The sequence below is a fragment of the Dendrobium catenatum genome, unplaced genomic scaffold (assembly GCF_001605985.2).
Source record: "Dendrobium catenatum unplaced genomic scaffold, ASM160598v2 fragScaff_scaffold_661, whole genome shotgun sequence".
NCBI lineage: Eukaryota > Viridiplantae > Streptophyta > Magnoliopsida > Asparagales > Orchidaceae > Dendrobium > Dendrobium catenatum.
In genome coordinates this window covers 63,662-78,152 of record NW_021319123.1, presented here as the reverse complement: position 1 = coordinate 78,152, position 14,491 = coordinate 63,662, and the positions used below count along the sequence as shown (strand labels likewise).

Sequence of the window (14,491 nt, the reverse complement as noted above, 5' to 3'; positions counted from 1 at the left end):
ACCTTATTCATATTATGGTGAACTGAGTTAGGTGGATAAAGGCGTACGTTCTGAGATAATTCGTTCCATTCTTTCAGAGCGTGCGAATTGGCCTTTTATGGCAGCACAATCAGCAATTGATGTAAGTTGTTTCCTTACAATGCATCATTTTGTATTCTTATATAATATTTAAGAAGTTTTCATCTGAATTTCTACTGTCCAGTCATGTTTTCTACATTATTAACAGAGAGTCGGATAATATCTTCTATTTGTTGAAAAAAGTTCCAGTACCATGCGCATCTTACAAGGCTACATTATATGATTGTGATTATTTAATCTTTGAGTCATGCAATCTCGAGTCTTTCCCAGCAATTATAAGGAAGGAAAACATAAATAAAGCTTAAAAAGTTGGTAAAAAGATACAGATAAAACAATTTTTCATATTCTACCATCCCAATGTCAAATTTAATGGAAAGAAAAAAAAAGTGGGTTTCTTTCCTTTCTCTAGCATTTTTTTTTCCTTTTTCCCCCAAGTGTATTTAATACCAGACACTTTTTTTTAGGTTGAAAAGAAGGGTACTCAGTAACCAATTGTCTTATTCGTGAACCAAGCAGTATTTCTTGCTCACTAAAATTGACCAAATAGCAACACATAAGACGTTCCATTAACCTTTATAATTATCTTTGATGTGTTCTTAACCTATTAAAGGCTATTTGGATGCTATCAAAAAGAGTAACAACTTCAATTTTATCGTCTTATAACTCCAAAATGATGTGTAACTGTACATGCGATGGAGTTACTTTAAGAAATTAATTGCGATGGAGTTACTTTAAGAAATTAATGAGAACAATTTAAACAATAATCCAAAGTAAAATTTATCACTTATAGCAAAAGATTGGTCCTTGGAATTCGTGGTTTTTAACTTGGTGGGACAAGTAGAGCAAATATCAATCACCAACGATTCAAGAAAACACAAAGAATAATTGTAAAACTACGATGGCCACAAGAATCCACAATTTAATACGGAGAATTTTCACCTTTGGAGCTCATTCGCTCAACTAATCTAGGCTTTAGCGGAAGAAGAGTCTCCACCTTAGAATCGAGGTCACTCCGAGGAAGAAGGAACCTTGGATCGTCGTTCTGGGATAGGTTGCGGAATATGGAATTCTGCTCGGCAATTTCTTGAAGGTGTATTCGCGGCCCGGGAGAAGCACTCGAGCTTTGGCGGTTGGGAGAATTCGGCCAAGGGAGAGACCATGAGTTGGGTGCAGGAATTTCTGTTTTGGTAGGGGTGGGAGGGAATTAATTTGAGGAATTCAAATTAATTCAAATGGTATTAATGGGGCGGTAAAAAGGGGAAGATTTTTGGGCTGATTTTGTGGTGTTATTATTGTCAAATGGGGAGGAGAGAGGAGCCATCAATGGGCCGGCCACATGTAAGGGAGAAGGCTCAAGTATTTAATCAAATGGGGCCCACATAATAAGTAACAGATTTTAAATAAAACCTGTAATAAAATCAGGATTCAATAAAAGGAAGTTTCCTTTCAGAGATGCCAACGTATCCAACCATTTTTTGAATTTCAAATTATCATCAAATGATAGGGATTTAATTGCGCTTAATATGGCTGATTGAGTAACAATTAATCAGCATTAACTGCTTGAATTCCACGGTCTGGCAACAAGGAGTAACGGCAGTAAGGGGTGCAGGAAAATTCGGTGAGCTGGTGGGAAAAGGTTCACGGCTTGGAACCTGGAAGTTGCTGGGGAGTTGCTGGACGGTGGAGGAGAGGGGAGAGGGTTGCACGGGATGGCTTGGATCCGTGACCAAAGGCTTGGAGGGAGGAGGCAGCAAGGCAGGCTGGGCTGTGAAGCCAACGGGCCTGATGGGGTCCAAGGGGAATCGGCGCAGCTGGGTGAGGGGAAGGAAAGGAATGAAATTCTGTAGAATTCCGCTTGCTTCACTTTCTTCAACACTCGATCTCCACGACGACAATCGATCACAAGAATAAAGGAAGAAAATGGTAGAACAGGAAGATCTAGAACTCACAAAGAGATCTAGCTCTTCTCAAAACTCACTAAGAGATTTGAGAGAGAGGAGGGTGAACTCACAAAGAGATCATAAGTGGAAATATTTTTCATTCATCAAATTAAATTATTACAAGAGAGAATGGCATATAAATAGGCCTCCCAATGACAAAGAAACGAAAGACTTAAAATGCCCCTTGGGCTACAATAGCAACTAACACCCATAAGGGCAAAACGGAAAAACACAAAATCAAATAACAACTACATAAAATGACTCAAAATAAACTCTATGATCGTAGCCGTTCGATCTCCGGCTCGAAAAATGCTGACGATGTCCTCATCATTCTCCCCAGGTGGGAGAAAACTCGACCCCGTCGAGTAAATATCTATGGAGCCCTCGTACAACTCTAGTAGATCTGGGTCTAGGCTCTGTAGCTCGTCCAAGTATCCTCTACCTCCGGTGTCCCTTTCCAATGAACTCGGTATCTTTGGCACCCACTTTCCTTGGGGAAATGACTCATCATTATAGTATTGCTTCGACTTTTTCCGCTATAGGTGAGTAGGGTAGTTGGGGAGTGGAGCTAGGCTGGGGATCTCACCAGGGGTCACACAAGGCTAATTTAAAGAGTGGATTTTGGGGTTAAGATTCGGGTCCTTCAAAGGCTAACAGGTCTTTTATATTAAATATAGGATTCATGTTAAAGCCTCAAGAGAGGTCCAGTACGTAGGCATTACTATTAACCTTTGAGATTTCCTTAAAGTGTTCGGTGTTTTCGAGCATGCAGCTTCCCGTACCATCACAAAGTCTCCAACTTTGAGTTCTTTGGACCATCTTTTGTTATCAGCAATAATTTCAATATGGATGTTATTTTGTTCAATTTTCCTTTTAATTTCGTTGAGTAACTCCTGAAGATGACATGCAGATGCAAATGCAAGAGATCGGGTGTGCATGATGAATGACAAGACTCATGAGCTTACAAAATTAAAACATCAACAACTTAGAAGGACAACAGACTACAACACACACACACAACATACTAACTCACACGAAACGTTGCTATAACAGGTGGATGGGTCACAAAAGAGGGGTCTAAAGTGTTCGGTCTAAAGGAACTGGTGTGGGAGGAGGAATGAAGACACTCTTAGCTACTAGGGTATAAGTGTTTTTAGTTAGGGTCGACAGCAGTCTCCTAGTGGGGTTAGTGTCATCTAATAAATTCAGACAACTAGGATAGAAGTGGTCCTTATCCTGGTAGGACGAGGCTATAACGGGCAAAATGTACGAATCAGGAATGACATACTTGGCCAAATACACATCCAATTGAGCAGCTCTAAAGTTAGACTCTAATGAACAAGAGGGATTATTGCACAAATCAGGCTCAAAAACTTTCAGACCCAAAGCACTGTCTTCCGAAAGAGACTCAGGTTTGTTGCAACCCTAGATCCTGATGTTCCGTTTCATAAATCAGGTGATATTCGATTGACTTACTTCCAAATCGAGATTATCTAAGTCGCCATCAGAATTATCCATAATTAAATCAGCATTATCAGAATCATCCGAATTCATCTCAGTAGGTGTTATAACTAAATCAAGATCTATCAAATTTAAATCCAAAGTGTTTGAGGTCCGGTTGGTTTCTTCCGAATCACATTACTATTCCAGGCATATTTTGTCCAAAGACTTGGCTTCGACGCGACTAGGATCGGGGTGGATTAGGGTGTCGACGTTTAAAGGCTCTAGCTTTCCTAGCTCAGGGTTTAAGTCATTCAAAGGGTTTGATTTAACCTCTTCAGTTTCATCCTCAAAGTAGCCCTCGTTATCATTAATATCATTAGCATCCACAAAATGGATGCACTCAGTTTTAGGTTCAGATGACTTTTTCTTGTTAATTACACTTGCAGGGTCAATGATTAAGGAGGCTAATGGTTGACAGGGATGGCTAGAAGCGGGTCCAAGTGGGGGGCCATAAGAGATTGATCTATCAGAAGTCCCAATAGAGGGTCGGCCTTTAAGCTTTGGTAAGGACCTACAGGGTGGGGCAGCAACCCTGATGTTACTAATAAAGGATGGGTGACCATAGTTAGGGGAAGTGTATTTTAGGTTAAGATCTCGTCTCATGTCTTTCCAAGTTGGGTACTCACCGCGAGACTCTTTATGATCTTCCAATCTTGCCCAAAATTGAAGAGCCTGGCCCTTGAGGTGAGATTTAGCGATGCTAACCTGGTGGGATTCAAGGATTTGACATGATTCAAAATAGTCATCTAGTTGTCTAGCCCATTCTCTAAAGTGGTAAGGATCCGAGGAACCATCAAAGGTTGGCAGCCGATAGGGTGACTCTAAGTGAGGTCGTGGAGGCTTAGGCTCAGGTCTCGGGTGATAAGCTGAGTGGGACCTATATTTAGAGTGGGGATAGTCAACAGGTTTCTCTGTCATAATTCTAGTCATATTGCCCACTAGGTTAACGATGTCATCTAAACTCTTTTGGAGTCTTATCGGATCCATTGAAAAGTGCCAAGTAAAGCTCAAAGATGAGTGGGTGTAAGGGACGTCATCTAGACTCTAAGTTAGGTTCACTTAGACTCACTCAGTGGTGCAGAAAGTTTGGGCAGCAACCACAACAGTGGGTGAAGAAGCCTAGGTGTTTAGGATAGGTTTTGGGGGAGGAAAACACCTAGAGGCCTTGGTAGGATGCTCCAAATACCTCAAACTGCTGCTGGAATCCTAAGGACAGCAACCTAACACAATGAAACGGGTTGGCTAAGTGTTGGGGACAGGTTTAGAAGGTTGGACAGCAACTTGTTAAAGGTTTAGGGTCACCTAAATGTCCCTAAATATTGCAGGAAATTCTGGCAGCTAGTGTTTCAAGTGTAGCAAGTGGCCTAAACACTTAGGTGAGTGGAAAGACTAAGACTACACTACTCATGAATTAAGCTTGCTTAGTATGACAACAACATGCAGAAATTTACTGGACAGCAAAGTAAAACAGTGAAAAACAATATCTAGATGATGTTATGCATGTAATTGACGAATGGCAATGTAAACTAGACTCCTAGGATGCATCTAGCACAAACAAGCATGCTAGCCATGCTCTGATACCAAGATGATGTGAAACTGTACATGCGATGGAGTTACTTTAAGAAATTAATGAGAACAATTTTAAACAAATAATCCAAAGTAAAATTTATCACTTATAGCAAAAGATTGGTCCTTGGAATTCGTGTTTTTAACTTGGTGGGACAAAGTAGAGCAAGATCAATCAACCAAACGATTCAAGAAAACACAAAGAATAATTGTAAAAACTACGATGGCCACAAGAATCAAATTAATACGGAGAATTTCACCTTTGAGCTTCATTCGTCAACTATCTAGGCTTTAGCGGAAGAAGAGTCTCCACCTTAGAACGAGGTCACTCCGAGGAAGAAGGAACCTTGGCGTCGTTCTGGGATAGGTTGCCGGCATATGGGAATTCTTGCCGGCAATTTCTTGAAGGTGTATTCGGCGGCCCGGGAGAAGCACTCGAGCTTTGGCGGCTTGGGAGAATTCGGCCAGGGAGAGACCATGAGTTGGTGCAGGAATTTCTGTTTTGGTAGGGGTGGGAGGAATTATAGTTGAGGAATTCAAATTAATTCAAATGTATTAATGGGGCGGTAAAAGGGGAAGAATTTTGGGCTGATTTTGTGGTGTTTTATTGTCAATGGAGGAGAGAGGAGCCCATCAATGGGCCGCCACATGTAAGGGAGAAGGCTCAAGTATTTAATCAAATGGGGCCCACATAAATAAGTAACAGATTTTTAATAAAACCTGTAATAAATCAGGATTCAATAAAAGGAAGTTTCCTTTCAGAGATGCCAACGTATCCAGCCATTTTTTGAATTTCAAATTATCATCAAATGATAGGGATTAATTGCCTTAATATATGGCTGATTTCAGCAGCTTAACTGCTTGAATTCCACGGTCTGGCAACAAGAAGTAACGGCCGTAAGGGGTGCAGGAAATTCGGTGAGCTGGTGGGAAAAGGTTCACGGCTTGGAACCTGGAAGTTGCTGGGGAGTTGCTGGACGGTGGAGGAGAGGGGGAGAGGTTGCACGGATGGCTGGATCCGTGACCAAAGGCTTGGAGGGAGGCTGGCTGGCGGGAGGAGCAGCAAGGCACGGCTGGGCTTGTGAAGCCAAACGGCCTGATGGGTCCAAGGAATCGGCGCAGCTGGGTGAGGGGAAGGAAAGGAATGAAAACTTCTGTAGAATTCCGCTTGCTTCACTTTTCTTCAACACTCGATCTCCACGACGACAAATCGATCACAAGAAATAAAGGAAGAAAATGGTAGAACAGGAAGATCTAGAACTCACAAAGAGATCTAGCTCTTTCAAAACTCACTAGAGATTTGAGAGAGAGGAGGGTGAACTCCAAAGAATCATAAGTGGAAAATATTTTTCATTCATCAAAATTAAATTATTACAAGAGAATGGCCATATAAATAGGCCTCCAATGACAAAGAAAACGAAAGACTAAAATGCCCCTTGGCTAAATAGCAACTAACCACCCCATAAGGGCAAAACGGAAAAAACACAACAATCAATAAACAACTACATAAAATGACTCAAAATAAACTCATGATCGTAGCCGTCGATCTCGCGTCGAACGGCGTCGAAAAATGCTGACGATGTCCTCATCACAAAAGCTTAAGAATTCTTTTAAAATCAGGAACATTAACAAGAATTGATGCATCTTGAAGCATATCCTTTTGAATAGTATGCTTATCCATGCTTTTTAGTTTACCAAATTTGAGGAGATAACTGAAGGCATTGAAATTCAACTTATAAATGGATAAATCCAACGTCAATACCTTTTTTATAGTCCTAGTATTTTCCTTCCTATTTTGATCATCAATGTTACTCCTTGTAATTATTTAAACGAGAATTTGACCTTTAATAGGACACAATGGAGAAAAATGATTCATGTAGCCAACCCCACATAGTGGGATAAAGGGTTGATGTTGTTATTGTTGTTGTTGTAATGTTACTCCTTGTAATTGCATACTCCCAAAGTAAATATAATGCATCGAATCCCTATTTCTGATATTTCCACCGTATAAGTCAGTTTTAACTTTTTTTTTAAAAGTCAGTTTTAACTTGAAAATCTATTTTCATTTTTCTTTTCTTTTATATTTGATGTGAAAATTTTGAATATATAGTGAACTAGATTGTGATAAACAAGATTTTATGAATTATCAAGACATCTTTGAACTTTTTGCTTATCTGCTCAATGCTTGAGAAATTATTCTTGATCTGATTACTTAATTCTTCTATTTCTTGAGTTGATTTATTTATTACATTAGGTTAACTTATATTCTAGTTTCTTTTGGTTTTCTTAATCTCTACCTGCTATTCTTTTGCTACTAAATATGTTTTTCTTTATTTTAAAAATTTTACTATATATCTTTATCTATCCGTAATTTTCCTATTTAGGGTTAGGGGACAAAAAAGAAAATTCAATATGTATGTTTAAAGAAATTCCAAGTTTTGCAATGTATGATGTGCTTAAGTTAGCATTTTTGGGTCTTGATTAGTACTATTAATTGCAGATGGAAGTCTTTTCAAAAGGTGACCTTTTTCAAAAAGTAATTGAAGTATATTCACGACCAACAAGGATTATTCGTGGAAAGGATATTGATGCTGATCTGGAGGTAATCACAATTCTATTACTTCATCCGTGCAATTTGTTTTTGGTTTGTGCGATTCCTTCAAGTAAAAGTGTAAAACCATTCATTTACTTAAAAACATTGCAATGGAGAAAAGGCAGTCTTTTAGTCATTATTTTAGTCGACCTTCATTCCCGAATTTTCATTAAATGAGTCTTTGATCTCAGGTGCAGTTATTTTCTTAAAAAATTTAATTGTACTATGAAAAACGGAGCAGTGCTACGTTACATCTCTCTTCATTTTGACATAGTTTTGGAAGCTTATAGCTAATTTAAGGTGAATGGTATTTTTATACAAGTTCCATGTTTACTGGGATATGATTGATGCGGACATCGGCACGAAGATTTGGCGCATCTATCATAGGAGGCGTCGTAAATTGACGGTTCTAATTTACATTGTCATTTATGATTTATTTTATGAATTTTAGCTCTTATTTTATGTTATTTCCTGTTCCCCTAGGTTAGTTTATTTGAGTGTTGTGGCCCAAGGGGCAATTTTGTAATTTTTGATTTTTCTCATGTTGTGGCCTATATATAGGGCCTTAAGCTATTGTAAAAGGGATGAAGAACTGATATGAAAAATTTGTGTTCAACAATTGTGCTCTTGTGAGAGAACGATAGTGAGATTTCTATGGGAGGAATCAGAGCTGTCACCAGCCGCAGGATGGGTCCGGGCTCGTGATTTGAAGTCCCTTGGAGAAGGGCAAAGCATCACCCGTCAGTCTTCGGAAGAGTCCAAAGGCTCGCTGTTTTTATTTTCTCTCTTTCGTTTTATCTTCTATCTTTCTTTGGTTTTTGTTTTTTTCTTTGTTCCGTCTTTGTATTCCTCGTCGTATTGCTCCTCGTAGTCATCTTTTCCTTTCCCTCAACCCCTCGGCCAAACCTCCATACCAAGCTCCACAAAATTTTCCCCATAGCCGCCGGCCACCTTTCCCCCTTTTCCCCCCTTTTTTTATTTCCCCCTCTTTTATTTATTTCCTAATATGGCTTAATATATTTAGGAGTATATTTGAATTCAAATTCAAATTATTTGAAATTCAAAATATTGCCTAAGATACAAAGTCTATTTTAGGAAAGTCTTAACACCGCATTCAAATCAAATTCTATTTGATTGGATTTAAAAAAAATCTTCTTTTAAACCCATTTATTCTCTTTGGAAATAATTCAAAATTTGAGAATTTTGTTTGACCGAAATTTCCTAGCCTTTAGTCACTTTCCAAATTCTGTAGAGAAGAATTAGGAATTAATTCTCTAATTCTTCTCTTCCTTCCCGTAACTCCCACTCATGGCCAAATTCCTATAAAACTTTAATTCCTAATTTAATTCCTAAACCAATTAAGGGAATTTGGAATTAAAATCCACCTCACCCCCTCAATCCAGCCGGCCTCCTCTCCTCATTAATTTGTTTTTGAAATCCCTCCATAACTGCAGCTTACACCTATGGAAATTTTTATAAAAAATATGATTCCATAGCCTTAGCAGAATTCTCCCTGTTAATTTCTTCTCATTAACAGCTCATCTCATTAACGGTAGGAGCCAAGCATTGAAGCTTTCCTTAAATTCTGGCAGTGGAATTAGGAAATTATTTCCCTCCATCTCCTTGTCCCGCTGCCCCCTTCTCCTCATTGCTGGGTTTTGAAAACTTTCCACAAGTGCAGCCATTTACTTGGGAAAAATTAATTACCCAATCCTCTCTCTGTTGGCCGAAATTCTCTCAAGCCCTTAGCTTGATTTTTCCTCCCAAGCTCCATCCCCATTATTAGAAAAACCTGAAACTTATTTCAGGGTTGATTTGGGTTCCTTTCTCTACAAGATTGTAAGAGAATATTTCAGATTTTTGGAGAGGAGATCTTTTCGCTTGCAAAGTCCCCTACCCGTTCTACATCAATGATGCACACTGACCTCAAGTTTTCCAATTAGAGCGCATTGGATGGTTTTCAAGACAAAGGATTTGAGACATTTTCATTGAAATAATAGTAAGCCAATAGTAATAGCCCAAAATAATGTTAAAATTTTTGGTGCTTTCAAGTCGTATAAAACAACATTACTGTCTAGTTAATTCCTTGACACATATCAGTTAATGGACAATGCTGTCACCATCTCCTTCACATTTTTTTTCCCTGATACCCTTGCTACTGAATTCTCCCACATACTTCATTTTCTGTCCGATGTATATATCTATTATGGAGTTCTACTTTACTGACATCTGTGTCTTTCTTTTTGTTTAATAAATATAGAATTTATTCATCTTTCAATACTAACATTGCTTCAGTTGATAATATCATTACTAGTTATCCACAGTTATCATTTATATTCAGTTGACCAACTTCAGTTTTATAATTAGTTGATTTTATTTCTAACTTATTTTGTTAGGTAGTTACTAATTTTTCTAAAATAACTCTACTCAATTCAACCACTTTCCTTTCAAACTCTTCATATTCGCAGGAAAAACTAGCTTGCAAGATTACTTGCTGGGTGATTTATCAGAAAAAGTTCAGTCTACTGTACTTTGCCCTTCGATATCATCCTTTTTGTTTTATAAATGTAGAATTTAGTCTTCTTTGAATAGTAACATTGGTTCAGTTGATAGTATCATATTCGGTAGTTACTAATTTTTAAAATACAACCCTCGTGAATTCAATCGCCTTCATATCAAACTCTTCATATGCTTGGTTAAAATAGCTTGCAAGGACACCCGCCTGGTGAAACCAGTAGGATAAATTTGGTATCGTGTTATTGTTTAAAGGTTATTTTGATTGTTCATTAAGGACCATTTATAAAATATGTAGAGATACAGAGTCTTGTAATATTATTCTACCTTGGATAACTAAAGATCAGTTGTTTACCTATGGCCATTTTGTACCACATCCAATTTGTATTGGCTGATCATCTCCAAGCTTTGGGCCTGGATCTCCTCCTCCTTGTCTTCTTGGAAGGCCCTTGCCTATTGCTTGGCATCTTAATCCCTTCAGTTTTTCAACCTGCAGCTTCAAGATCATAGTCAAACCCTCTCCTCCATCTCTCCTAAGTTTCCATTATTGTTGTGCTAGGTAGTTTATCAGAAAAGTTCGGTCTACTATACTTAGCCATTGATATCATCCTTTTTGTTTTATAATGCAGAATTTAGTCTGCTTTGAGTTGTAACATTGGTTCAGTGATAATATCATATTGGTAGTTACAAATTTTTATAAAATAACCCTCGTCAATTCAATTGTCTTCATTGCAATCTCTTCATATGCTTGGATAAAATTAGCTTGCAAGGACACCCGCCCGGTGAACCATTAGGATAACTTTGATATTGTGTTATTGTTTAAGGGTTATTTGCCTGTTCATTATGGGCCATTTATAAAATATTTAGAGAGATTCATGCAATATTATGCTACTTTGGATAGCTAAAGATCAGTTATTTCCCTATCGCCGTTTTGTACCACATCCAAATTGTGTAGGCTGATCATCTCCAATCTTTGGGCTGGATCTCCTTTTCCTTGTCTTCTTGGAAGGTCATAGCCTTTTTCTTTGGATCTCAATCCCATCAGTTCTTCAACCAGAAGCTTCAAGTAAGGAAAACACTCCTCTCCATCTCCCCGATGTGTACCCCCTCCCCGCGTTGTTGTAACTTCTGTACTCACTTATTGCACCGTTGTTGACTAATTGGACAAGTGGAAACAGTGGCATTGATTATCTTACTTGAAATCATCTAAATTGTGATTTATCATTGAATATTGCAACAGCATACTTTTGGCTTACATGAAACTAATTGATAGGTGACTGAGACTGCCTTTGAACATAATGAAGAGCAAGCCTTGTGGAATACATATTTGGCAGTGGCAACAGAAGTTCATACTGGTACTTTTTTTCCTTGACAATTACTCGTCATTGTCTTCAAAGAATAAAATGATTCCATTTCTGTAATACTTTATTAAACCTAATAATAATCTGCATTTTGATGCCTTGTCTGTCTTACTATGATATTTTAATCCTAGTTAAATCATTTCTTTATCTTTAATTAAATAGTTGTTTTCTTTCTTTTAGGTGTTGACATAAACACATTTCTGAAAGCCTCTTTGCAATTGATACAGCCACTTGAAGATTTCTTTGAGAGTGTTTATGTTATGACGGTAAAGATTTCTTCTTAATCTTTCACGCCTGAAGGGTATAATGTTTTATTTTTTGTTATGTTTTCATGTTAGTGTTATATATATATATATATATAATACACACACATACATACATAATTTATTTATAGTATTGTTGGAGCTATTCAATGTTTCAATCATGTTAATAGATTTCATTTTTTGATAGTCATGATCAGTTTTGATAGTCATAGATCATAATTTATTTATAGTATTTTTGATAGTCATGATCACTTTTGGAGTGGCCTTGTCCCTTCCCCTTTTCCTTTTGTCTCTTGGAAAACCGTGACTTGCTCTTTAATTATAGCTGAATTCAAAGCATTATTCCCCCTTCTTTTGTCTCTTGGAAAATCGTGGCCTGCTCTTTATTTGGGGGCTGATTTCTATGCTTTGAATTCATTTGGGGTGCTGATTTTTTTGTGCTTTTCCTCTTGGGAGTCAAGCCAGCACCTGTTGGGTGTTTTCCCGTAATAGTGATGCTTTGATTTCTGTGGGCTGTTTGTTGTCCGTGAAGTGGTCTCCTTGGTTCCTGTTCTGATTAATGAAGGGTTGATTTCCGTGAACTCCTGGGCTGATTTCCAAAGGGACATTTGGGAATCCTATGATCTAAAATGCTTGGGAGCTTGTAAACAATTATGATGTGGGTTTTGGCATTCCTCTTCTTTGCCTATAAATTGGAGATGTTGTTATGAAGAGAGGCAGTTGATATTTGTGAGCATATTTGCTATTAACCTGTGGGTTTATTCGGAAATCCTGCGGGCTCTTTCCAACCTTCGTTTCTCATCCCCTCCGGAAATCCTGCGGGCTCTTTCCACCCTTTCTTCTCGGGCTTCTAACCTCTTTCGTCTCTCCGCAAGTGCCACTCCATCTGTATCCTTCTTCTCAAAGTAAAGCAACTTTAGGGTGTCGTATCAGAGTCGATTTGAAGCATCTATTGAAGAATTGGGCCAATCTTGCTGTGGTGGACCATCGGTTTGCTAGTTCTATGCACTTTACTTATTTAACCTACAAATTCGATGCATGTGAGGAACCCGCTCTGACGGTTGTCTGAGGATAGCGTCTTTTTAAGTTTCTTTATTTTTTTAAAATCTCCTAGCAACTTTTGTTGTGTTTGTCAAGTTTTGGATTGTTTGAGTTTATTTAACAAAGTTTATTTTAAGATCTACTCATTTTGTCAGTTTTCTTTCTTGTGTGTTTTTTGTATTCAAGTGATATAGGCTCCCTACATCCCTATACTACATCAATGTTCGTTCAATTACCTATAGATGCTATGTTTCTTCGTTTCGAACAATCTGTGATAACTTTGCTCGGCAAATTACTCCTGAAGTCAATGACACATTAAAACATTTAAAGATAATACAGTTTTTGGAATTTCCTGGGTTTGTGCAAAATGTCCCTCTTATTTATGAGCTGATCTCAAGGTGGGACATTTCAAAATAATGCTTTGTTATAAAAGGTCAACTCATTCCTTTCACTGCTGATGAAGTGGCCCTTCTTACTGGTCTGCCAAATAAAGGAGAAGAAATATCATGACATTCCTTAGCACATACTTCAGTTACATCATCGGAAATAAGGAATGACATGATGGAGTTGAACAAGCAAACCCCCCCGGAGACTATGTTAAGAACGTTTATCATGTATTTATGTTCAAATTTACTTTTTAAACTTAACAACTTCAAAACCCCTCGGTTGATTCAAAGAATAGCAAATAATCCAGATATTTTTTTGTCAATAAACTGGGCTAGTTCAATTAGCCAGTTTTTAGTTGGAGAGTTTAATAAGGCATCCTCCAAGATTTCAAATAAGAAGCCAGCAGGTTACATCAACGGTTTTGTACCTCTACTAATTGTGAGTGTTAAGTACTAACTGCTAAATTCATTCAAAATTTTATTGGCTCAATGTGAGTGCTAAAATTTTTTTTCATCTTATGCAAATTTATGTTCCTGGAGCATACTACTATTCATGCTCCTATGTATGCTGACAAAAGGCTCCGTTTTTTTCGATGGGCCGATGATATTGTATATACTACAGAGGTGTTCACTAACTTATTTGCTAATATAAGGAAAAGTCAGATTTGTAATGTCTTACAGGCAGTTTCCCAGGAAGAAATGGATATGATTAATGTCGAGAAATATCCACCAGATTGCCCTACATCCCCTGATTCCCCTCATGACATATCCACCCATAAAAACAACCCCCCCCATCTCCCTATCATACCCCACCTCCTCAGCAAGACCCCCACCAATCTCCTCAGCAACCACATTTAAGTTTTTCTGCTGAAGCACTTCAGTCTCTATAAGAAACAATAATGAAATTCTGCCAAGAAACATGCACAAAACTTTTTCGAGAATTTGAAGGCAGACTGAGCACAAAGTTTGAAGATCTTACTGAGAGAGTTGGAGTTATTGAGGTCAAGCTCAATAATTACATTGATCAGAGCAAAGTAGTTCCTTAGAAAAGATCTGTTAGCTACTCTTCATCTTTCAATAAGAGACAGAGATTAGATATCCCACCACACAGCCTCAATGAACCAAATGATCCAATCCCACCAAAAGATTCAATCCCAACAAATGAGCCAGTCCCTGCAGAAATGCAACTTATTCCATATGCAAATCCAAATGAACCAATACCAGTAGATAACATTAAAATAAAACC

The 14,491-nt window shown here is 38.0% G+C and overlaps 1 protein-coding gene across 1 annotated transcript in view; it reads left to right on the top strand.

Moving 5' to 3' along the window:
- LOC110112886 (glycine--tRNA ligase, chloroplastic/mitochondrial 2-like) overlaps nt 1-14,491 on the top strand; it is a 19,343-nt gene continuing 4,852 nt past the window's right edge. Inside the window, exons 1-4 of the mRNA XM_028695599.1 lie at nt 1-121; nt 7,588-7,689; nt 11,468-11,549; nt 11,736-11,821. Coding sequence (XP_028551432.1) covers nt 98-121; nt 7,588-7,689; nt 11,468-11,549; nt 11,736-11,821 — 294 coding nt within the window. The 5' untranslated portion in view covers nt 1-97. The remainder of the gene's footprint in view (nt 122-7,587; nt 7,690-11,467; nt 11,550-11,735; nt 11,822-14,491) is intronic.